This window comes from Salmo salar, chromosome 12 (genome assembly GCF_965601325.2).
Source record: "Salmo salar chromosome 12, fSalSal1, whole genome shotgun sequence".
Classification (NCBI taxonomy): Eukaryota; Metazoa; Chordata; class Actinopteri; order Salmoniformes; family Salmonidae; genus Salmo; species Salmo salar.
The window spans coordinates 106,849,180-106,875,969 of NC_138302.1; the positions used below are offsets into that span (position 1 = coordinate 106,849,180).

At 43.3% G+C, this 26,790-nt stretch overlaps 1 protein-coding gene across 1 annotated transcript in view; it reads left to right on the forward strand.

The window, feature by feature from the left end:
• Positions 1 to 26,790, forward strand: part of LOC106566275 (E3 ubiquitin-protein ligase makorin-2) — a 55,427-nt gene that overhangs the window by 21,456 nt on the left and 7,181 nt on the right. The window contains exons 4-7 of the mRNA XM_082959540.1: positions 8,458 to 8,777; positions 9,436 to 9,641; positions 10,431 to 10,541; positions 16,732 to 16,876. Coding sequence (XP_082815666.1) covers positions 8,458 to 8,777; positions 9,436 to 9,641; positions 10,431 to 10,541; positions 16,732 to 16,876 — 782 coding nt within the window. The remainder of the gene's footprint in view (positions 1 to 8,457; positions 8,778 to 9,435; positions 9,642 to 10,430; positions 10,542 to 16,731; positions 16,877 to 26,790) is intronic.

Sequence of the window (26,790 nt, forward strand, 5' to 3'; positions counted from 1 at the left end):
GAATAAACTGGATGATTCCGGTTGAGACTATCCTACCAACGCGACAGCGATGAGACAGCCTACAGGGAGGAGGTCAGAGACCTGGCAATGTTGAGCCAGGACAACAACCTCTCCCTCAATGTGAGCAAGACAAAGGAGATGATTGTGCACTACAGGGAAAGGAGGACTGAGCACGCCCCCATTCACATCGACAGGGCTGTAGTGGAGCAGGTCGAGAGCTTCAAGTTCCTTGGTGTCCACATCACCAACAAACTATCATGGTCCAAACACACCAAGACAGTCATGAAGAGGGCACGACAACACCTTTTCCCCCTCAGGAGACAAAGTTTTGGCATGGGTCCTCAGATCCTCAAAAAGTTATACGGCTACACAATAGAGCATCCTGACCGGTTGCCTCACCGCCTGGTATGGGAATTCCTCAGCATCCGACCATAAGGCGCTACAGAGGACAATGCGTACAGCTCAGTACATCATAGGGGCCAAGCTTCCTGCCATCTAGGACCTACAGGTGAAGTCAGAAGTTTACATACACTTAGGTTGGAGTCATTAAAACTCGTTTTTCAACCACTCCACAAATTTCTTGTTAACAAACTATAGTTTTGGCAAGTCGGTTAGGACATCTACTTTGTGCATGACACAAGTCATTATTCCAACAATTGTTTACAGGCAGATTACAACAAATCATCCTTCACTCATGCTGCCAAACATACCCTCGTAAAACTGACTATCCGACCGATCCTTGACTTTGGCGATGTCATTTACAAAATAGCCCCCAACACTGTACTTAGCAAACTGGATGCAGTCTATCACAGTGCCATCCGTTTTGTCACCAAAGCCCCATATACTACCCACCACTGCGACCTGTATGCTCTCGTTGGCTGGCCCTCACTACATATCCGTCGCCAAACCCACTGGCTCAAGGTCATCTATAAGTCTTTGCTAGGTAAAGCCCCGCCTTATCTCAGCTCACTGGTCACCATAGCAGCACCCACCCGTAGCACGCGCTCCAGCAGGTATATTGCACTGGTCATCCCCAAAGCCAATTCCTCCTTCGGCCACCTCTCCTTCCAGTTCTCTGTGGCAATGACTGGAACGAATTGCTAAAATCTCTGAAGTTGGAGTCTTATATCTCCCTCTCTAACTTTAAGCACCAGCTGTCAGAGCAGCTTACTGATCATTGTACCTGTACACAGCCCATCTGTAAACAGCCCACCCAACTACCTCGTCCCCAAATTATTACTGTTGGGGTCCTTTTCTTGGGCTTTTATTTAATAATGAATTGTCAATGTGCACTTATAAATCATATCAATTTTAATCAAAATACAGCTGTAGACAGAAGTCAAGGATCAAACTTACAAATTATTTCTCTCCAGAGTTCTGCAAAATAGGAAAAGTTGCTTTTAGTCAACCCCTAGTGATGTAACTGCCTACTTCAACACCTTCTACTCATGAGACCAAGCCCATGCATATCAAATCAAAGTTTGTCACGTGCACCGAGTTCAACAGGTGTAGACCTTACAGTGAAATGCTTACTTAAGGCTCTAACTAACAGTGCAAAAAAGGTATTAGGTGAACAATAGGTAAGTAAAGAAATAAAACAACAGTAAAAAAGACAGTGAAAAAAAAACAGTAGCGAGGCTATATACAGTTTTGCAAACTTGCAGGAGAGAACAATAGAACAATGTTTTCTAAGGGCTCAGCAGTAATTTTCCACTCCCGTGTGGCTTTATAGTGGTATGTCTGACTTGTCTCTTATCTCGTTCACTCCCCTGCAGGGTTTTGTGTCTATGAATCTCTTTTAGCCTCGAGGCGCTTTCTCACAGACACCCTGTTCTGACTGCAATAACTCACACATCTCTCAGACCGTTTCTTATAAGAAGCAGAGACTAGAAAATAACTGTGGAACATTATTAAACCTTATAATGCATATATATATATATATATATATATATATATATATTTATATTGCTAATCTGTAGTCCAGGACCCTATAAATGTAGTGGAGGAAGGGTCTTATAGCCCTTCCCCTTCTATTAATACAACATAAGCATAATCAGGGACTGCGGTTGAAAATTAGCCGGCTGGCTAAAACCGGCACTTTTACTGAAACGTTGATTAATAATGTGCACTGTCCCTGTAAAAATAAACTCAATCAATTATTATTATAATACATCGAACATTTGGTGCAGCCCCTATCATGACCCCAAGGTGAGCCCAAGGTGAGCCCAAGGTGAGCCCAAGGTGACCCCAAGGTGAGCCCAAGGTGACCCCAAGGTGACCCCAGGGTGACCCCAAGGTGACCCCAAGGTGAGCCCAAGGTGAGCCCATCATTACTTACCCTCTTGCTCTTCTCGTGCTCTTTTTCACCCCAGTATCTCTACTTGCACATCATCATCTGCACATCCATCACTCCATTATTCATTCTATTATCTATTATAATTCATCACTCCATTATTAATTCTAAATTGTAATTATTTTCGCCTCTATGGCCTATTTATTGCCTACCTCCCGACTCTTCTACATTTGCACACACTGTTCATAAATAGAAAAATCTTTCTTTTCTATTGTGTTATTGACTGTACGTTTATTTATGTGTAATTCTGTGTTGTTTTTTGTCGCACTGCTTTGCTTTATCTTGGCCAGGTCGCAGTTGTAAATGAGAAATTGTTCTCAACTGGCCTACCTGGTTAAATAAAGGTGAAATTAAAAATGGCATAGGTGTTGTGTGATGTTTTCATCTGATTGTTGTTAGCAGCTGATGTTATTCTTTAATAACACAGACCCCAAAGAAAATCGGGGGAGGAAAATAGGTTTATTCAAATAGGACAAATCATGCTTGGAAGTAGATGGTAATTCTCCCCTGTCCTCGGTGATGCTCTCCAGTGATTCTCTCCTGTGGTTCTCCCCACAGATCAAAGGGACAGGATCTAGTTTTATAACCCAGCCCTAGACTGTGGTTCATCAATTAGAAGTCCTTGCAGTACAACTGAGCCTATGGCCAAATAACAAGTGTCCTATTTCAGGCTCACTGTATAGACAAATTCCTCCCATGTCTCTGACCCATTTGATAAATGATTCCCTATTACAGAAAAACCACTATTTCCATTGATCGTTGAGTCTATTGACTTCTCGTCCTCTTGACCCCTCGTACTCTCTCTGCGTTGTGTATTTATCTTCGAAATATTCTTCTATTTTCAAACAGATCACTTCAGAAAGTATGCTACCTGCGCAGTTCGATCCACAATAGTAATTTAGCCTACTATCATTAATTTACTATAATTTAAATTAAGTTTCTGTTTATAATTTCCAACATTTGGTTGGCCATTTGTTTGTCAACTATAGTTGGATACATTCAGCTTCTCTTCTGTCTTAAATTGTTGCCCTGTCCTAAAAGACTAAATAAATGAGCCTTCACCAGATTGTCTTACATTGATCTAATGAATGTGTTTAGTAATCTAGTTAACACCGGTGAAGTTGAGTTGTTTCCTTTAGGGACCGGGGAGAAAAAGCAATAACTCCTAAACAGTGGAAAGATTGTTCCTGTACAATATGTCCAAATATCATTAGTTTGACCGGTTTTAAGGAAATGAAAAGCTGAGAACTAAGAAACACATTTCTGATAAGACTTCACACAGCCATGCAATCTTCATAGACAAACATTGGCAGTAGAATGGCCTAACTTAAGAGCTTAGTGACATGGCACCGTTATAGGATGCCGCCTTTCCAACAAGTCAGTTCATCAAATTTCTGCCCTGCTTGAGCTGCCCCAGTCAATTGTAAGCGCTGTTATTGTGAAGTGGAGATGTCTAGGAGCTTCAACGGCTCAGCCGCAACGTTTTAGGCCACACAAGCTCACAGAACGGGACCGCAGAGTGCTGTAGCGCATTAAAATCATCTGTCCTCAGTTGTAAAACTCAGTATCAAGTTCCAAACAGCCTCTGGAAGCAAAGTCAGCACAATAACTATTCGTCGGGAGCTTCATGAAATTAGTTTCCATCGCCGAGCAGCCGCACACAAGCCTAAGATCACCATGTGCAATGACAAACGTTGGACGGAGTTGTGTAAAACTCGCTGCTATTGGACTCTGGAGCAGTGGAAACACGTTCTCTGGAGTGATGAATCACGCTTCACCACCTTGCAGTCTGATGGACAAATCAGAATGCATAGTGGCAACTGTAAAGTTTGGAGGATGAATAATGGTCTGGGGCTGTTTTTCATGATTCAGGCTAGGCCTCTTAGTTCCAGTGAAGGGACATCTTAATGCTCCAGCATACAATGACATTCTAGACAATTCTGTGCTTCCAACTTTGTGGAAACAGTTTAGGGAAGGCCCTTTCCTGTTTCAGCATGACAATGCCCCCGTGCACAAAGTGAGGTCCATATAGAAATGGTTTATCGAGATCGGTGTAGAAGAACTTGACTGGCCTGCACAGAGCCCTGACCTAAACCCCATCGAACACCTTTGGGATGAATTGGAACGCCGATGCTGTTGTGGCTGAATGGAAGCAAGTCCCCACAGCAATTTGTTTTATATATTGAACTTTTATTTAACTAGGCAAGTCAGTTAAGAACAAGTCTTTATTTACAATGACGGCCAAACCCTAACCCGGATGACGCTGGGCCAATTGTGCGCTGCCCTACGGGACTCCCAATCACAGCCGGTTGTGATACAGCCTGGAATCGAACCAGGGTCTGTAGTGACGCCTCTAGCACTGAGATGCAGTGCCTTGGACCGCTGCACCACACTCGGGAGCGATGTTCCAACATCTACAGTGGCTTGCGAAAGTATTCACCCCCTTGGCATTTTTCCTATTTTGTTGCCTGGAATTAAAAAAGATTTTTTGGAGGTTTGTATGATTTGATTTACACAACATGCCTACCACTTTGAAGATGCAAAATATTTTTCATTGTGAAACAAACAAAAAATAAGACAAAAAAACAGAACTTGAGCGTGCATAACTATTCACCACCCCAAAGTCAATACATTTTAGAGCCACCTTTTGCAGCAATTACAGCTGCAAGTCTCTTGGGGTATGTCTCTATAAGCTTGGCACATCTAGCCACTGGGATTTTTGCCCATTTTTCAAGGCAGAGCTGCTCCAGCTCCTTCAAGTTGGATGGGTTCCGCTGGTATATTGCAATCTTTAAGTCATACCACAGATTCTCAATTGGGTTGAGGTCTGGGCTTTGACTAGGCCATTCCAAGACATTTAAATGTTTCCCCTTAAACCACTCGAGTGTTGCTTTAGCAGTATGCTTAGGGTCATTGTCCTGCTGGAAGGTGAACCTCCGTCCTAGTCTCAAATCCCTGGAAGACTGAAACAGGTTTCCCTCAAGAATTTCCCTCTATTTAGCGCCATCCATCATTCCTTCAATTCTGACCAGTTTCCCAGTCCCTGCCGATGAAAAACATGGTGTTCTCGGGGTGATGAGAGGTGTTGGGTTTGCGCCAGACATAGCGTTTTCCTTGATGGCCAAAAAGCTCAATTTTAGTCTCATCTGACCAGAGTACCTTCTTCCATATGTTTGGGGAGTCTCCCACATGCCTTTTGACAAACACCAAATGTGTTTGCTTATTTTCTTCTTTAAGCAATGATTTTTTTTCTGGCCACACTTCCATAAAGCCCAGCTCTGTGGAGTGTACAGCTTAAAGTGATCCAATGGACAGATACTCCAATCTCCCCTGTGGAACTTTGCAGGTCCTTCAGGGTTATCTTTGGTCTCTTTGTTGCCTCTCTGATTAATGCCCTCCTTGCCTGGTCTGTGAGTTTTGGTGGGCGTCCCTCTCTTGGCAGGTTTGTTGTGGTGCCATATTCTTTCCATTTTCTAATAATGGTTTTAATGGTGCTCCGTGGGATGTTCAAAGTTTCTGATATTTTTTTATAACCCAACCCTGATCTGTACTTCTCCACAACTTTGTCCCTGACCTGTTTGGAGAGCTCCTTGGTCTTCATGGTGCCGCTTGCTTGGTGGTGTTGCATTCTCTGGGGCCTTTCAGAACGTGTGTGTGTGTGTGTGTGTGTGTGTGTGTGTGTGTGTGTGTGTGTGTGTGTGTGTGTGTGTGTGTGTGTGTGTGTGTGTATACACGGAGATCATGTGACACTTAGATTGCACACAGGTAGACTTTATTTAACTAATTCTGTGACTTCTGAAGGTAATTGGTTGCACCAGATCTTATTTAGGGGCTTCATAGTAAAGGGGTGAATACATATGCACGCACCAGTTTTCCATTTTTAATACTTTTTTTGAAACAAGTAATATTTTTAATTTCACTTCACCAATTTGGACTATTTTGTGTATGTCCATTACATGAAATCCAAATAAAAATCAATTTAAATTACAGGATGTAATCAACAAAATAGGAAAAACGCCAAGGCAGATGAATATTTTTGCAAGGCACTGTAGTGGAAAGCCTTCCCAGAAGAGTGGAGGCTGTTATAGCAGCAAAGGGGCGACCAACTCCATATTAATGCCCATGATTTTGGAATGAGATGTTTGACGAGCAGGTGTCCACATACTTCTGGTTATGTAGTGTACTTTCTGCTTGCATAATAATGTCAAAGATGACATTACACAGACATTCACATTTTCCCAAGACATGCTGAAAGATCTTATTTCTCCACTCCTGTTCCCGAGACATTAACATGTGTTGTATAATTTTGCAAAAGTTAATATTATACTAGTCTACATGTGAGAGGGTACCGTTGAAGTCGGGAGTTTACATACACCTCAGCCAAATACATTTAGTAAAAATTCCCTGTCTTAGGTCAGTTAGGATCACCACTTTATTTTAAGAATGAAATGTCAGAATAATAGAGAGAATTATTTATTTCAGCTTTTATTTCTTTCATCACATTCCCAGTGGGTCAGAAGTTTACATGCACTCAATTAGTATTTGGTAGCATTGCCATTAAATTGTTTATCTTGGGTCAAACATTTCGGGTAGCCTTCCACAAGCTTCCCACAATAGGTTGGGTGAATTTTGTCTCATTCCTCCTGACAGAGCTGGTGTAACTGAGTCAAGTTTGTAGGCCTCCTTGCTCACACACGCTTTTTCAGTTCTGCCCACACATTTTCAATAGAGTTGAGGTCAGGGCTTTGTGATGGCCTCTCCAATACCATGACTTTGTTGTCCTTAAGCCATTTTGCCACAACTTTGGAAGTATGCTTGGGGTCATTGTCCATTTGGAAGACCCATTTGGGACCAAGCTTTAACTTCCTGACTGATGTCTTGAGATGTTGCTTTAATATATCCACATAATTTTCCTCCCTCATGATGCCATCTATTTTGTGAAGTGCACCAGTCCCTCCTGCAGCAAAGCACCCCCACAACATGATGCTGCCACCCCCGTGCTTCACGGTTGGGATGGTGTTCTTCGGCTTGCAAGCCTCCCCCTTTTTCCTCCAAACGTAACAATGGTCATTATGGCCAAACAGTTCTATTTTTGTTTCATCTTGCCAGAGGACATTTTTCCAAAAAGTACGATCTTTGTCCCCATGTGCAGCTGCAAACCGTAGTCTGACCTTTTTATGGCGGTTTTGGAGCAGTGGCTTCTTCCTTGCTGAGCAGCCTTTCAGGTTATGTCGATATAGGACTCGTTTTACTGTGGATATAGATACTTTTGTACCTGTTTCCTCCAGCATCTTCACAAGGTCCATTGCTGTTGTTCTGGGATTGATTTGCACTTTTCGCACCAAAGTACGTTCATCTCTAGGAGACAGAACGCGTCTCCTTCCTGAGCGGTATGACGGCTGCATGGTCCCATGGTGTTTATACTTGCATACTATTGTTTGTACAGATGAACGTGGTACCTTCAGGCATTTGGAAATTGCTCCCAAGGATGAACCAGACTTGTGGAGGTCTACAATTTATTTTCTGAGGTCTTGGCTGATTTCTTTTCTTTTGTCCATGATGTCAAGCAAAGAGGCACTGGGTTTGAAGGTAGGCCTTGAAATACATCCACAGGTACACCTCCAATTGACTCAAATGATGTCTATTAGCCTATCAGAAGCTTCTAAAGCCATGACATAATTTCTTACAATTTTCCAATCTGTTTAAAGGCACAGTCAACTTAGTGTATGTAAACTTCTGACCCACTTGAATTGTGATACAGTGAATTATAAGTTAAATAATCTGTCTGTAAACAATTGTTGGAATAATGAGTTGTGTAATGCACAAAGTAGATGTCCTAACCGACTTGCCAAAACTATAGCTTGTTAACAAGAAATTTGTGGAGTGGTTGAAACACGAGTTTTAATGACTCCAACCTAAGTGTTTGTACATTTCTGACTTCAACTGTATAGTTGTGTCTCAGATTTAAATAAATAGTTTTAGTATGTAGTTTGTCACTAGGAGGTGTCCATGTGATGCAGCCAGTACTATGAATGGTGAATCCAGTATTCTGTGGCCTTGACTTCAGCTGTCTTTCTCTCTCTGTTTGTGCCTGTGTGTTCCAGCCCTGGGGTGTGACAGTACAATGATGCCCTTCGGTGGGGGTGGCTCAGAGGCGGACTGTTGGACGGAGTACCATGACAACAGTGCCCATGCCAAACCTCCACACTCCTACCTGGATGCCATCAGGACCGGTCTGGAGTGTTCTGCCACGGCCGGCCCCTACCATGTCCCTGGCACCCAGCCACAGCTCTGTCCCTACGCCGCTGCAGGACAGTGTAACTACGGAAACACCTGTCCCTATCTCCACGGTGATATGTGTGACATCTGCCGTCTGCAGGTGCTCCACCCACACAACCCTGAGCAGAGGAGAGCTCACGAGAAGGTAGGACCCATATTTTAACCCTGACCCCCACATGACCCCGAGCAGAGCTCAGGAGAAGGTAGGACCCATACTTTAACCCTGACCCCCACATGACCCCGAGCAGAGCTCAGGAGAAGGTAGGACCCATACTTTAATCCTGACCCCCACATGACCCCGATCAGAGGAGAGCTCAGGAGAAGGTATGACCCATACTTTAACCCTGACCCCCACATGACCCCGAGCAGAGCAGAGCTCAGGAGAAGGTAGGACCCATACTTTAACCCTGACCCCCACATGACCCCGAGCAGAGCTCAGGAGGAGGTAGGACCCATACTTTAACCCTGACCCCCACATGACCCCGATCAGAGCAGAGCTCAGGAGGAGGTAGGACCCATACTTTAACCCTGACCCCCACATGACCCCGATCAGAGCAGAGCTCAGGAGGAGGTAGGACCCATACTTTAACCCTGACCCCCACATGACCCTGAGCAGAGCAGAGCTCAGGAGAAGGTATGAGGCCATGTGGTTCTGTAGTCTCTAATTACACTGTCTGATGCATCTTTATGTTGATAGAAGTGTGTCCTATGTGGAGGACAATGGACAAGTCAAACAAAACTGTTGGCTGAAGATGATACTGTTTTGGATATTAATCAGTACATGTGTCGCCCTCCTCTGTCAGATGTGCATGTTGGTGTTTGAGGCGGACATGGAGAAGGCGTTTGCAGCGCAGCACAGCCAGGACAAGGTGTGTTCTATCTGTATGGAGGTGGTTTATGAGAAAACTGCTGCCTCGGAGAGACGCTTCGGGATCCTCTCTTCCTGCTGTCACACATACTGCCTCTCCTGCATCCGCCAGTGGCGCTGCGCCAAGCAGTTTGAGAACAAGTGAGTTGATAACTACTATAAACACCAAGCAGTTTGAAAACAAGATCATCAAGTGTTGATGGTTGCTAATATACTATGGTAGTAGAGCTTCTACATAATAGGGAGGATGTGGTAGTTGATTCACCACAGTAACCACCAGGGGGCTAATGTAAAGGCATAACCTCCACTGTTATTACTGTGTAATACTGTATCAGTTAATCATGTAACCCTGATCACGTTTCAGCAGGATGCCACTGTAGTGGCATTGTGGTACTCAGCAGTTATGAAGTAGCACAGAATCACTGGACATAGTATACAATGTTGTGGTTAGCCTTCCCTGTAGCTCAGTTGGTAGAGCATGGTGTTTGCAACACCAGGGTTGTGGGTTCGATTCCCACGGGGGGCCAGCACAGAAAAAAAAAAAAATGTATGAAATGTATGCATTCACTACTGTAAGTCGCTCTGGATAAGAGCGTCTGCTAAATGACTAAAATGTAAATGTAAATGGTTAACTGTCTGTCTGTCTGTGGTCAGGTCTTGTCCAGAGTGCAGGTCTTGTCCAGAGTGCAGAGTGGTGTCTGAGTTTGTCATCCCCAGTGGTTACTGGGTGGAGGACCAATGTTGTGGTTAACTGTGTACACAGGGATGTGGCTAACCGTGTGCCTCTCTCTCTCTCCAGGTCGTGTCCAGAGTGCAGAGTGGTGTCTGAGTTTGTCATCCCCAGTGGTTACTGGGTGGAGGACCAATGTTGTGGTTAACTGTGTACACAGGGATGTGGCTAACCGTGTGCCTCTCTCTCTCTCTCTCCAGGTCGTGTCCAGAGTGCAGAGTGGTGTCTGAGTTTGTCATCCCCAGTGGTTACTGGGTGGAGGACCAGGATGAGAAGAACAGACTGATAGAGGACTTCAAGTCTGGAGTCAGGTGTGTGTGTGTGTGTGTGTGTGTGTGTGTGTGTGTGTGTGTGTGTGTGTGTGTGTGTGTGTGTGTGTGTCAGTCAAAAGTTTGGACACACCTACTCATTCCATTTACATTGCAGAATAACAGTGAAGACATCAAAACTATGAAATAACACATATGGAATCATGTAGTAACCCAACAAATATTTTATATTCGAGATTCTTCAAAGTAACCACCCTTTGCCTTGATGACAGCTTTGAACACTCTTGGCATTCTCTCAACCAGCTTCATGAGGTAGTCACCTGGAATGCATTTCAATTAACAGGTGTGCCTTGTTAATTTGTGGAATTTCTTTCCTTCTTAATGCGTTTGAGCCAAATCAGTAGTGTTGTGACAAGGTAGGGGTGGTGGTATACAGAAGACAGCCCTATTTGGTTAAAGACCAAGTCCATATTATGGCAAGAACAGCTCAAATAAGCAAAGAGAAACGACAGTCCATCATTACTTTAAGACATGAAGGTCAGTCAATACGGAAAATGTCAAGAACTTTGAAATATTCTTCAAGTGCAGTCACAAAAACCATCAAGCATGCTTATGATGAAACTGGCTCTCATGAGGACCGCCACAGGAAAGGAAGACCCAGAGTTACCTCTCCTGCAGAGGGTAAGTTCATTAGAGTTAACATCACCTCAGATTGCAGCCCAAATAAATGCTTCACAGAGTTCAAGTAACAGACACATCTCAACAGCAACTGTGTGAATCAGGCATTATTGGTTGAATTGCTGCAAAGACACCACTACTAAAGGACACCAGGAAACACAAGCAATGGACATTTAGACCGGTTGAAATCTGTCCTTTGGTCTGATGAGTCCAAATCTGAGACTTTTGGTTCCAACCGTCGTGTCTTCGTGAGACACCGAGTAGGTGAACGGATGATCTCTACATGTGTGGTTCCCAACGTGAAGCATGGAGGAGGAGGTGTGATGGTGTGGGGATGCTTTGCTGGTGAGACTGTGATTTATTTAGAATTCAAGGCAAACTTAATCAGCATGCACAACAATACGCCTCCCATCTGGTTTGCGCTTAGTGGGACTTTCAACAGGACAATGACCGAAAACACACCTTTTGTGCCTTTATTTAACTAGGCAAGTCAGTTAAGAACAAATTCTTATTTTCAATGATGGCCTAGGAACAGTGGGTTAACTGCCTTGTTCAGGGGCAGATGACAAATTTGTACCTTGTCAGCTCGGGGATTCGATCTTGCAACCTTTCAGTTACTAGTCCAATGCTCTAACCACAAGGCTACGCTGCTGCCCAAGGGATATTTGACCAAGGATGGATTGCTGCATCAGATGACCTAGCCTCCAAAATCACCCAATCTCAACCCCAATCTGAGATGGTTTTGGATGAGTTGGACTGCAGAGTGAAGGAAAAGCAACTAACAAGTGCTCAGCATATGTGGGAACTCCTTCAAGACCGCATTCCTCATGAAGCTGGTTGAGAAAATGCCAAGATTGTGCAAAGCTGTCATCAATGCAAAGGGTGTTTACTTTGAAGAATCTAAAATATGAAATATATTTTGATTTGTTTAATACCTTTTTGGTTACTACATGATTCCATGTGTGTAATTTCATCATGTCGATGTCTTCACTATTATTCTACAATGTAGAAAATACTAAAAATAAAGAAAACCCCTTGAATGAGTAGGTGTGTCCAAACTTTTGACTGGTACTGTATACATGACAAAACATATGTGAACACCTGCTTGTCAAATATCTCATTCCAGCATCTTTTGAGAAAATGTGAATGCGTGTGTGACGTCGAAGGTGTTCATCACTCGAAAGGAAACGCGTTTTTCACTGCTCCAGGGTCCAATGGCAGCGAGCTTTTCACCTCTCTAGCTGACGCTTGGCATTGCGTATGGTGATCTTAGGCTTGTTATGGAAACCCATTTCATGAAGCTCCCGATGAACAGTTCTTGTGCTTACGTTTCGTCCAGAGGCAGTTTGTAACTTGGTTGTAAGTTTTGCAACTGAGGACAGACGATTTTTACGCTGTGCATGCTTCAGCACTCAGCGGGACCCGTTCTGTGAGCTTGTATGGCCTACCACTTCGCGGCTTAACAGTTGATGCTCCTAGACGTTTCCACTTCACAATAACAGCACTTACAGTTAACTGGGGCAGCTCCAGCAGGGCAGAAATATGACGAACTGACTTGCTGGAAAAGTGGTATCCTATGATGGTGCCACGTTGAAAGTCACTGAGCTCTTCAGTAAGGCCGTTCTATTGCCAATGTTTTTCTATGGACATTGCATGGCTGTGTTAGCAACAGGTGTGGCTAAAAAAAAGCAGACTCCACTAATTTTAAGGGGTGTCCACATACTTTTGTATATATAGTGTACATAAACCCTAAGAACAGCCTCAGTTCATCAGGGCATGGACTACAAGGTGTCAAAGGCGTTACACAGGGATGCTGGCCCATGTTGACTCCAATGCTTCCCACAGTTGTGTCAAGTTGTCTGGATGTCCTTTGGGTGGGGGACCATTCTTGATACACACGGGAAACGGTTGAGCGTGAAAAAACCCAGGTGCTCCTGGCACCTACTACCATCCCCCGTTCAAAGGCACTTCAATCTTTTGTCTTGCCAATTCACCGTCTGAATAGCACACATGCGCAATCCATGTCTCAATTGTCTCTAGACTTAAAAAGAATTATTTGACCTGTCTCCTCCCCCTTCATCTACACCGGTTGAAGTGGATTGAACAGGTGACATCAATAAGGGATCATAGCTTCACCTGGATTCATCTGGTCGGTCTGTCATGGAAAGAGCAGATGTTCCTAATGTTTTGAACACTAACTACACATTAAGGATGAGAACAACAGTTAAGGTCTGCAGTCAGGTACAAGCTAATACTGTGTACTAACTACACAGCACACTGACCACAGCTCTATATGATAGACAGGAGGACTCTGACTACAGCTTTAGAACAGAAGAGATCTGTGGGCTGCTGACCTTTTACTGTGTCTCAAAGCAGAACAACATAATACCATCTAACCTCATAGTGGAACAACGTAATGCCAGCTAACCTCATAGTGGAACAACATAATGCCAGCTAACCTCATAGTGGAACAACATAATGCCAGCTAACCTCATAGTGGAACAACATAATGCCAGCTAACCTCATAGTGGAACAACATAATGCCAGCTAACCTCATAGTGGAACAGCGTAATACCAGCTAACCTCATAGTGGAACAACATAATGCCAGCTAACCTCATAGTGGAACAACATAATGCCAGCTAACCTCATAGTGGAACAACATAATGCCAGCTAACCTCATAGTGGAACAGCGTAATACCAGCTAACCTCATAGTGGAACAACATAATGCCAGCTAACCTCATAGTGGAACAACATAATGCCAGCTAACCTCATAGTGGAACAACATAATGCCAGCTAACCTCATAGTGGAACAACATAATGCCAGCTAACCTCATAGTGGAACAGCGTAATACCAGCTAACCTCATAGTGGAACAACATAATGCCAGCTAACCTCATAGTGGAACAACATAATACCAGCTAACCTCATAGTGGAACAACATAATGCCAGCTAACCTCATAGTGGAACAACATAATGCCAGCTAACCTCATAGTGGAACAACATAATGCCAGCTAACCTCATAGTGGAACAACATAATGCCAGCTAACCTCATAGTGGAACAACATAATGCCAGCTAACCTCATAGTGGAACAACATAATGCCAGCTAACCTCATAGTGGAACAACGTAATGCCAGCTAACCTCATAGTGGAACAACATAATGCCAGCTAACCTCATAGTGGAACAACATGAGGTTAAACAAACAAACACACCACCTCAGTGTTAACAGTGGTCTTCCTACTAGGACACACCACATCAGTGTTAACAGGGGTCTTCCTATAGGACACACCACCTCAGTGTTAACAGTGGTCTTCCTACTAGGACACACCGCCTCAGTGTTAACAGTGGTCTTCCTACTAGGACACACCACCTCAGTGTTAACAGTGGTCTTCCTACTAGGACACACCGCCTCAGTGTTAACAGTAGTCTTCCTATAGGACACACCACCTCAGTGTTAACAGTGGTCTTCCTACTAGGACACACCACCTCAGTGTTAACAGTGGTCTTCCTATAGGACACCACCTCAGTGTTAACAGTGGTCTTCCTACTAGGACACACCACCTCAGTGTTAACAGTGGTCTTCCTATAGGACACACCACCTCAGTGTTAACAGTGGTCTTCCTATAGGACACCACCTCAGTGTTAACAGTGGTCTTCCTACTAGGACACACCACCTCAGTGTTAACAGTGGTCTTCCTATAGGACACCACCTCAGTGTTAACAGTGGTCTTCCTATAGGACACACCACCTCAGTGTTAACAGTGGTCTTCCTACTAGGACACACCACCTCAGTGTTAACAGTGGTCTTCCTATAGGACACACCACCTCAGTGTTAACAGTGGTCTTCCTATAGGACACACCACCTCAGTGTTAACAGTAGTCTTCCTATGGGACACACCACCTCAGTGTTAACAGTGGTCTTCCTACTAGGACACACCACCTCAGTGTTAACAGTGGTCTTCCTATAGGACACACCACCTCAGTGTTAACAGTGGTCTTCCTACTAGGACACACCACCTCAGTGTTAACAGTAGTCTTCCTATGGGACACACCACCTCAGTGTTAACAGTGGTCTTCCTACTAGGACACACCACCTCAGTGTTAACAGTGGTCTTCCTATAGGACACCCACCTCAGTGTTAACAGTGGTCTTCCTACTAGGACACACCACCTCAGTGTTAACAGTGGTCTTCCTACTAGGATAACACCACCTCAGTGTTAACAGTGGTCTTCCTACTAGGACACACCACCTCAGTGTTAACAGTGGTCTTCCTATAGGACACCACCTCAGTGTTAACAGTGGTCTTCCTATAGGACACACCACCTCAGTGTTAACAGTGGTCTTCCTACTAGGACACACCACCTCAGTGTTAACAGTGGTCTTCCTACTAGGACACACCACCTCAGTGTTAACAGTGGTCTTCCTATAGGACACACCACCTCAGTGTTAACAGTGATCTTCCTATAGGACACACCACCTCAGTGTTAACAGTGGTCTTCCTATAGGACACACCACCTCAGTGTTAACAGTGGTCTTCCTACTAGGACACACCACCTCAGTGTTAACAGTGGTCTTCCTACTAGGACACACCACCTCAGTGTTAACAGTGGTCTTCCTATAGGACACCACCTCAGTGTTAACAGTGGTCTTCCTATAGGACACACCACCTCAGTGTTAACAGTGGTCTTCCTACTAGGACACACCGCCTCAGTGTTAACAGTGGTCTTCCTACTAGGACACACCGCCTCAGTGTTAACAGTGGTCTTCCTACTAGGACACACCACCTCAGTGTTAACAGTGGTCTTCCTACTAGGGCACACCGCCTCAGTGTTAACAGTGGTCTTCCTATAGGACACACCACCTCAGTGTTAACAGTGGTCTTCCTACTAGGACACACCGCCTCAGTGTTAACAGTGGTCTTCCTACTAGGATAACACCACCTCAGTGTTAACAGTGGTCTTCCTACTAGGATAACACCACCTCAGTGTTAACAGTGGTCTTCCTACTAGGACACACCACCTCAGTGTTAACAGTGGTCTTCCTACTAGGATCACACCACCTCAGTGTTAACAGTGGTCTTCCTACTAGGACAACACCACCTCAGTGTTAACAGTGGTCTTCCTACTAGGACAACACCACCTCAGTGTTAACAGTGGTCTTCCTACTAGGGCACACCGCCTCAGTGTTAACAGTGGTCTTCCTACTAGGACAACACCACCTCAGTGTTAACAGTGGTCTTCCTACTAGGACACACCGCCTCAGTGTTAACAGTGGTCTTCCTACTAGGACACACCACCTCAGTGTTAACAGAGTAACTCTGGTTCATAGGCACATGATTACTGCCTACAATAGCTGTAGGATCAACAGAGGTATTCTGTGTCAATGCCCGTAGGATCATGTAAATGTGATGCAGCCTTATGATGACTCATTGTCAGAATGGTCGGGATTAACTGAGCTGGTCTTGGATCATTGAACAGTCAGTTAGCCATGTAAATACTTTGACCAGGGTGCTGGTCCCTAACTCTAACCCTGTCCTGTTGTCTTCCTTCTGTAGTAAGAAGGCGTGTAAGTACTTTGACCAGGGCCGGGGAACCTGTCCGTTTGGAGGGAAGTGTTTCTACATGCACGCTTACCCCGACGGAACACGGGCCGAGCCGGACAAACCTCGCAAGCAGCTGGGCTCTGAGGGGAACGTGAGGGTAAGACACCACTACTACTCTCATTACTCAATGACTCCTCTCTGACACCACTACTACTCTCATTACTCAATGACTCCTCTCTGACACCACTACTACTCTCATTACTCAATGACTCCTCTCTGACACCACTACTACTCTCATTACTCAATGACTCCTCTCTGACACCACTACTACTATCATTACTCAATGACTCCTCTCTGACACCACTACTACTCTCATTACTCAATGACTCCTCTCTGACACCACTACTAGTCTCACACCACTACTACTCTCATTACTCAATGACTCTCCTCTCCTCTGACACCACTACTACTCTCATTACTCAATGACTCTCTCTCTGACACCACTACTACTCTCATTACTCAATGACTCTCTCTCTGACACCACTACTACTCTCATTACTCAATGACTCCTGCTCTGACACCACTCACTACTACTCATTACTCAATGACTCTGCTCTCTGACACCACTACTACTATCATTACTCAATGACTCCTCTCTGACACCACTACTACTATCATTACTCAATGACTCCTCTCTGACACCACTACTACTCTCATTACTCAATGACTCCTCTCTGACACCACTACTACTCTCATTACTCAATGACTCCTCTCTGACACCACTACTACTATCATTACTCAATGACTCCTCTCTGACACCACTACTACTCTCATTACTCAATGACTCCTCTCTGACACCACTACTAGTCTCACACCACTACTACTCTCATTACTCAATGACTCTCCTCTCCTCTGACACCACTACTACTCTCATTACTCAATGACTCTTCTCTGACACCACTACTACTCTCATTACTTAATGACTCTTCTCTGACACCACTACTACTCTCATTACTCAATGACTCTGCTCTGACACCACCACTACTCTCATTACTCAATGACTCTTCTCTGACACCACTACTACTCTCATTACTTAATGACTCTGCTCTGACACCACTACTACTCTCATTACTCAATGACTCCTCTCTGACACCACTACTACTCTCATTACTTAATGACTCTTCTCTGACACCACTACTACTCTCATTACTCAATGACTCCGCTCTGACACCACCACTACTCTCATTACTCAATGACTCCTCTCTGACACCACCACTACTCTCATTACTCAATGACTCTCCTCTGACACCACTACTACTCTCATTACTCAATGACTCTCCTCTGACACCACTACTACTCTCATTACTCAATGACTCCTCTCTGACACCACTACTACTCTCATTACCCAATGACTCTGCTCTGCTCTGACACCACTACTACTCTCATTACTCAATGACTCCTCTCTGACACCACTACTACTCTCATTACTCAATGACTCTGCTCTGACACCACCACTACTCTCATTACTCAATGACTCTGCTCTGACACCACTACTACTCTCATTACTTAATGACTCTGCTCTGACACCACTACTACTCTCATTACTTAATGACTCTTCTCTGACACCACTACTACTCTCATTACTCAATGACTCTGCTCTGACACCACCACTACTCTCATTACTTAATGACTCTGCTCTGACACCACCACTACTCTAATTACTCAATGACTCTTCTCTGACACCACCACTACTCTCATTACTCAATGACTCTCCTCTCCTCTGACACCACTACTACTCTCATTACTCAATGACCTCCTGCTCTGACACCACTACTACTCTCATTACTCAATGACTCTCCTCTGACACCACTACTACTCTCATTACTCAATGACTCCTCTCTGACACCACTACTACTCTCATTACTCAATGACTCTGCTCTGACACCACTACTACTCTCATTACTCAATGACTCTCCTCTGACACCACTACTACTCTCATTACTCAATGACTCCTCTCTGACACCACTACTACTCTCATTACTCAATGACTCTCCTCTTCTCTGACACCACTACTACTCTCATTACTCAATGACTCTCCTCTTCTCTGACACCACCACTACTCTCATTACTCAATGACTCCTCTCTGACACCACTACTACTCTCATTACTCAATGACTCTCCTCTGACACCACTATCACCACTCGGTTCGATACTGAGACCAAAACAGTTGCGTTTCTGACTGTTTTTCTTTGGCAGTGAGACACACAATTTTAATTGGTCGCAAGGGTGCCAGTGAAAAAATGTACCTGGTCATGTTCGTTTTTGGTTCACAATTAGCTTTTTTTATTATCATGATTTATTCAAACAGTAATGTTTAATTTACCCCCCAAAATAAGCCAGCATTCTGAAGAGGCAACAACGGCATGGGAATGCCCCCTTTGTGTGTGTAGGGCCTATATGTCTACCCACTGTGTAGCTGCTAGCAATGCTAACGATAGCACTAACAGTCTGAGTCAATCGAGTGGCCATTTGTTTTGAAAACTCAATCACAAGGCCGCCTGCAGACACACTGTAGCCGGCCTGTCCACAAGCTCATCTTCCCCTAAAGTACATTTGAATTAAATTGCCAAAATTATGTAGCCGAATTATCAGACTCCTGTCTATACAGACACAAATGTAATAATTCAGAATAGGCTACTATACCAGAAATAGGCTACTATTCCATGATTTGGCCACAGAGAATCATTAGCTTCTTTAAAAGGAATAAGCTATGGATTGTTTTAAATTGCATTGCCTACAGTCGGAAGGGCCCACAATTTGTTGAGTTGCGTCGGTCAGTAAAGAGGCCCAGCCAAGCATTTTACAATATTTCATCATAGTTTGGAAAGCAAATAGCTATTGCTGTAAAGAATGAGAAACACTGTCTTTTGCAGTTATTCAAATTCTAGAAAAAGTATTCGGAAAGTATTCAGACCCATTTACATAATATTCAATAATATTTACATAATATTCAGACCCTTTAGTCAGGACTTTGTTGAATCACCTTTGGCAGCAAACACAGCATCGAGTCTTCTTGGGTATGACGCTACAAGCTTGGCACACCTGTATTTGGGGAGTTTCTCCCATTCTTCTCTGCAGATCCTCTCAAGCTCTGTCAGGTTGGATGGGGAGTGTTGCTACCCAGCTAATTTCAGGTCTCTCCAGAGATGTTCAAGTCTGGGCTCTGGCTGGGTCACTCAAGGACATTGAGACTTGTCCCGAAGCCACACTCTTGGATTCATCAGACCAGAGAATCTTGTTTCTCATGGTCTGAGAGTCCTTTAGGGTGCCTTTTGGCAAACTCCAACTGGGATGATATGTGCCTTTTACTGAGGAGTGGCTTCCGTCTGGCCACTCTACCATAAAGACCTGATTGGTGGAGTGCTACAGAGATGGTTGTCCTTCTGGAAGGCTCTTCCATATCCACAGAGGAACTGTGGAGCTCTGTCAGAGTGACCATCAGGTTCTTGGTCACCTACCTGAGCAAGGTCCTTCTCCCCCGATTGCTCAGTTTGGCCGGGCGGCCAGCTCTAGGAAGAGTCTTGGTGGTTCCAAACTTCTTCCATTTAAGAATGATGGAGGCCACTGTGTTCTAGGGGGGACCTTCAATGCTGCAAAAAAATGTAGTACCTTTCCCCAGATCTGTGCCTCGACACAATCCTGTCTTGTAGCTTTACGGACAATTCCGTTGACCTCATGGCTTGGTTTTTGCTCTGACATGCACTGTCATGACTCTCCTGTGAGGATCCAAAGGATCAGTTTACAGTGTATCAGCTCTACAGAACTCTCTCTCTCCTACAGAGGGGGGAGAGGGATTGGGATGGGGGTTTTATGACACCTCATACCCATTGTAAATTGTAAGGCAGCAGATAATTCCTTTGTGCTCTAGCATGGGCGACTGGAATGTCTGTGCCTTTATGTAGAGTTTACAGCCCAAAACTACCACATCAAACAATGGACACGGGGACACTATTTCATCCTTTGAATGCTGGTAATGATAAGAGATGGAATGTGAAATTTAGTTTTGTGATGTCATTAAAAGTTAAATGAAGACATTATGACAAACATTAACTTGAAGAGTTTTCATAATGTTTACATACTTTGTGTAGAAAATATCCAGATTAAAGAGTGTTTTTGTGACGATGAGACTGTGATTTTAGTTGTCTATCAGATCATAGTAAATTGTGATACCTTGCCTCGTAACTAGCTACGCCCCAGGGAACCCAAAGAGCCTGCCAGCAAGACGGAAACACCTCTTTCTACCCAAGGGTATAAAGCATTTTAGTTAACCTCTCTATGGTCGGCGGGACGAAATCGTCCCACCTACGTAACAGCCAGTGGAATCCTGTGGCGCGTTATTCAAATACCTTAGAAATGCTATTACTTCAATTTCTCAAACATATGACTATTTTACACCATTTTAAAGACAAGACTCTCGTTAATCTAACCACACTGTCCGATTTCAAAAAGGCTTTACAACGAAAGCAAAACATTAGATTATGTCAGCAGAGTACCCAGCCAGAAATAATCAGACACCCATTTTTCAAGCTAGCATATAATGTCACATAAACCCAGAAGACAGCTAAATGCAGCACTAACCTTTGATGATCTTCATCAGATGACAACCCTAGGACATTGTTATACAATACATGCATGTTTTGTTCAATCAAGTTCATATTTATATCAAAAACCAGCTTTTTACATTAGCATGTGACGTTCAGAACTAGCATACCCCCCGCAAACTTCCGGTGAATTTACTAAAACTTTACTAAATTACTCACGATAAACGTTCACAAAAAGCATAACAATTATTTTAATACAGAACTCCTCTATGCACTCGATATGTCCGATTTTAAAATAGCTTTTCGGTGAAAGCACATTTTGCAATATTCTCAGTAGATAGCCTGGCATCACAGGGCTAGCTATTTAGACACCCAGCAAGTTTAGCACTCACCGAAGTCTGATTTACTATAAGAAAAATGTTATTACCTTTGCTGTTCTTCGTCAGAATGCACTCCCAGGACTTCTACTTCAATAACAAATGTTGGTTTGGTTCAAAATAATCCACAGTTATATCCAAATAGCGGCGTTTTGTTCGTGCGTTCAAGACACTATCCGAATGGTAAAGAAGGGTGACGAGCACGACGCATTTCGTGACAAAAAAAATCGAAATATTCCATTACCGCACTTCGAAGCATGTCAACCGCTGTTTAAAATCAATTTTTATTCAATTTTTCTCGTAAAAAAGCGATAATATTCCGACCGGGAATCTGCGTTTAGGTAAAAAGACAAAAGAAAATAAAGCATGGGGTCGACTCGTGCACGCGCCTAAGCCCATTGTCCTCTGATCGGCCACTTGCCAAAGGCGATAATGTGTTTCAGCCAGGGGCTGCCTCGATATCATTCAGCTTTTTCCCGGGTTCTGAGAGCCTATGGGAGCCGTAGGAAGTGTCACGTTACAGCAAAGATCCTCAGTCTTCAATAAACAGAGACAAGAAGCTCAAGGAATGGTCAGAGAGGGCACTTCCTGTAAGGAATCTTCTCAGGTTTTTGCCTGCCATATGAGTTCTGTTATACTCACAGACACCATTCAAACAGTTTTAGAAACTTTAGGGTGTTTTCTATCCAAAGCCTATCCAAATAATGATATGCATATTCTAGTTTCTGGGCAGTAGTAATAACCAGATTAAATCGGGTACGTTTTTTTTATCCGGCCGTGTAAATACTGCCCCCTACCCCCAACAGGGTAAGAATTAACATACCAGACTAGGATGACCACGCGCTGCAGCCGAGGTCTGCAATTAGTCACGACCCCAAAACGCAACACGAGGTTGAAGACAAATAAAACCTCTTACCAATCAATGCTACGGTTGAGTACTGTATCTACGAAGGTGAATTTAAGCAGGGCCATCCGGCTATTCTCTTCAGGTCATTGTTTGTCTACTCTGCTTTCATCCCCAAGCTGGGATCAGCTACATGGCTGATTAGCCATCCTCAGAAGACCACTCTTCCAGAACAAGTACAAGGAAACAGACAACTAAGGGAAAGGACATTGTGACATCTTGTGGACAATCAGTCACTTACACCTGAGAACGAAGGAGACGGCCATCCAAAAAACAAGGCCTACGTCGAATCTCTCTCACTAAGCGGAACTTGGCCCACGAAGGCCTGGGCCCAACAGCGATACCAAACGGAGACCTTCAACACGTAAATACATGCATTACACTTCTTACCCATAAGAGCGGCAGTTCGGGGCAAGGTATTAGGGATAAACTAAGCGTTGTTTACAAATGTATCCAAGTGTTATTTCTCTCTCACTCTCTTTCTTTAAATCTCCATCTTGTGTAACACGTGTCGTATTGTGTTGGTCCGCTAGGGACTTGTTGTCATCGTATTAAGTACAATAACCTATACCGTGTATCTTTATCTTATGTTATCATTTAGCTTGTTAGTAAATAAATCATCAAATCAATTTGTGTGGTACGAAATAATCGATGAGACACGGGTTTGTGCGGATTTACGGAGTCAGCGACATTCAGAATGAGACTGATATGAGGAAATTATTGATTGATGACTGGTATGATATTGATATGTTCTTCAGTTAATTCGGGAAACGGTAACTCATTAAACAAACTTTTCCCGTGGTGCCCCAGATTCCTAATGATTGAATTGTTACATGATTAATTTAATCAGGTAATAATTAAACGTTAGGTAATTATTTGATGAATATCATGTCATCACATTAATGATAGTCACAACAACTTTTAACTGTGGAACCTTATATAGACGGGTGTGTGCCTTTCCAAATCCTGACCAATCAATTGAATTTACCACAGGTGGACTCCCAAGTTGTAGAAACATCTCAAGGATGATCAATGGAAACAAGATGCACCTGAGCTCAATTTCATGTCTCATAGCAAAGGGTCTGAATACTTATCTAAATAAGGTATTTGTTTTTTTATTTTGAATAAATTTGCAAACATTTTTAAGCCTGTTTTCGCTTTTTCATTATGGGTTATTGTGTGTAGATTGATGAGGGGGGAAAAAATGATTTGATCCATTTTAGAATGAGACTAACGTAACAAAATGTGGTAAAAGGGAAGTGGTCTGAATACTTTCTGAATGCACTATACCTGATATAGCCTAGGACTACACTACGCCACTACTTACTCAGCCAATAGTGATTGAGTTATATTATTAGGCTCAATTATGAGTATCCAATCTAATCATCACATTAGTAATAGTAGGCTTTCTTAGTCTGCAAATGTGATAATAGATGCATGGAATGCTTTATTATAAAGGTGGAATTTTATGGGTTAGGGTTAATGACTGCTCTGATAAGACTAGGGTTAATGACTGCTCTGATAAGACTAGGGTTAATGACTGCTCTGATAAGACTAGGGTTAATGACTGCTCTGATCAGACTAGGGTTAATGACTGCTCTGATAAGACTAGGGTTAATGACTGCTCTGATAAGACTAGGGTAAATGACTGCTCTGATAAGACTAGGGTTAATGACTACTCTGATAAGACTAGGGTTAATGACTGCTCTGATAAGACTAGGGTTAATGACTGCTCTGATAAGACTAGGGTTAATGACTGCTCTGATAAGACTAAGGTAAATGACTGCTCTGATAAGACTAGGGTTAATGACTGCTCTGATAAGACTAGGGTAAATGACTGCTCTGATAAGACTAGGGTTAATGACTGCTCTGATAAGACTAGGGTAAATGACTGCTCTGATAAGACTAGGGTAAATGACTGCTCTGATAAGACTAGGGTAAATGACTGCTCTGATAAGACTAGGGTAAATGACTGCTCTGATAAGACTAGGGTTAATGACTGCTCTGATAAGACTAGGGTTAATGACTGCTCTGATAAGACTAGGGTAAATGACTGCTCTGATAAGACTAGGGTAAATGACTGCTCTGATAAGACTAGGGTAAATGACTGCTCTGATCAGACTAGGGTTAATGACTGCTCTGATAAGACTAGGGTAAATGACTGCTCTGATCAGACTAGGGTTAATGACTGCTCTGATCAGACTAGGGTAAATGACTGCTCTGATCAGACTAGGGTTAATGACTGCTCTGATAAGACTAGGGTAAATGACTGCTCTGATAAGACTAGGGTAAATGACTGCTCTGATAAGACTAGGGTTAATGACTGCTCTGATAAGACTAGGGTTAATGACTGCTCTGATAAGACTAGGGTAAATGACTGCTCTGATAAGACTAGGGTTAATGACTGCTCTGATAAGACTAGGGTTAATGACTGCTCTGATAAGACTATGGGTTAATGACTGCTCTGATAAGACTAGGGTCAATGACTGCTCTGATCAGACTAGGGTTAATGACTGCTCTGATAAGACTAGGGTAAATGACTGCTCTGATAAGACTAGGGTAAATGACTGCTCTGATAAGACTAGGGTTAATGACTGCTCTGATAAGACTAGGGTTAATGACTGCTCTGATAAGACTAGGGTTAATGACTGCTCTGATAAGACTAGGGTTAATGACTGCTCTGATAAGACTAGGGTAAATGACTGCTCTGATAAGACTAGGGTTAATGACTGCTCTGATCAGACTAGGGTTAATGACTGCTCTGATCAGACTAGGGTAAATGACTGCTCTGATCAGACTAGGGTAAATGACTGCTCTGATAAGACTAGGGTAAATGACTGCTCTGATAAGACTAGGGTTAATGACTGCTCTGATCAGACTAGGGTTAATGACTGCTCTGATCAGACTAGGGTAAATGACTGCTCTGATCAGACTAGGGTAAATGACTGCTCTGATAAGACTAGGGTTAATGACTGCTCTGATAAGACTAGGGTAAATGACTGCTCTGATAAGACTAGGGTTAATGACTGCTCTGATAAGACTAGGGTTAATGACTGCTCTGATAAGACTATGGGTTAATGACTGCTCTGATAAGACTAGGGTCAATGACTGCTCTGATCAGACTAGGGTTAATGACTGCTCTGATAAGACTAGGGTAAATGACTGCTCTGATAAGACTAGGGTAAATGACTGCTCTGATAAGACTAGGGTTAATGACTGCTCTGATAAGACTAGGGTTAATGACTGCTCTGATAAGACTAGGGTTAATGACTGCTCTGATAAGACTAGGGTAAATGACTGCTCTGATAAGACTAGGGTTAATGACTGCTCTGATCAGACTAGGGTTAATGACTGCTCTGATCAGACTAGGGTAAATGACTGCTCTGATCAGACTAGGGTAAATGACTGCTCTGATAAGACTAGGGTAAATGACTGCTCTGATAAGACTAGGGTTAATGACTGCTCTGATCAGACTAGGGTTAATGACTGCTCTGATCAGACTAGGGTAAATGACTGCTCTGATCAGACTAGGGTAAATGACTGCTCTGATAAGACTAGGGTTAATGACTGCTCTGATAAGACTAGGGTAAATGACTGCTCTGATAAGACTAGGGTTAATGACTGCTCTGATAAGACTAGGGTTAATGACTGCTCTGATAAGACTATGGGTTAATGACTGCTCTGATAAGACTAGGGTCAATGACTGCTCTGATAAGACTATCACCACTACTTTTAATTTTTATTTCTTTAACTAGGCAAGTCAGTTAACCTCTCTAGGGGGTGTGGGATCCTACCGTCCCACCTGGCCAACATCCAGTGAAATTGCAGAGCGCCAAATTCAAAAACAGAAATGCTCATTATAAAAATTCATAAAACATATAACAAGTGTTATACATCGGTTTAAAGATGAACTTCTAGTTAATCCAACCACAGTGTCAGATTTCAAAAAGGCTTCACGGCGAAAGCAAACCATGCTATTATCTGAGAACAGCGCCCAGCAGACAAATCATTACAAACAGTTAGCAGCCAAGTAGACGAGCAACAAAAGTCAGAAATAGCGATAAAATTAATCACTTACCTTTGATGATCTTCATATGGTTACACTCACACGTCTCCCAGTTACCCAATAAATGTTAGTTTTGTTCGATCAAGTCCCTCTTTATATCCAAAATTCTCCATTTTGTTAGTG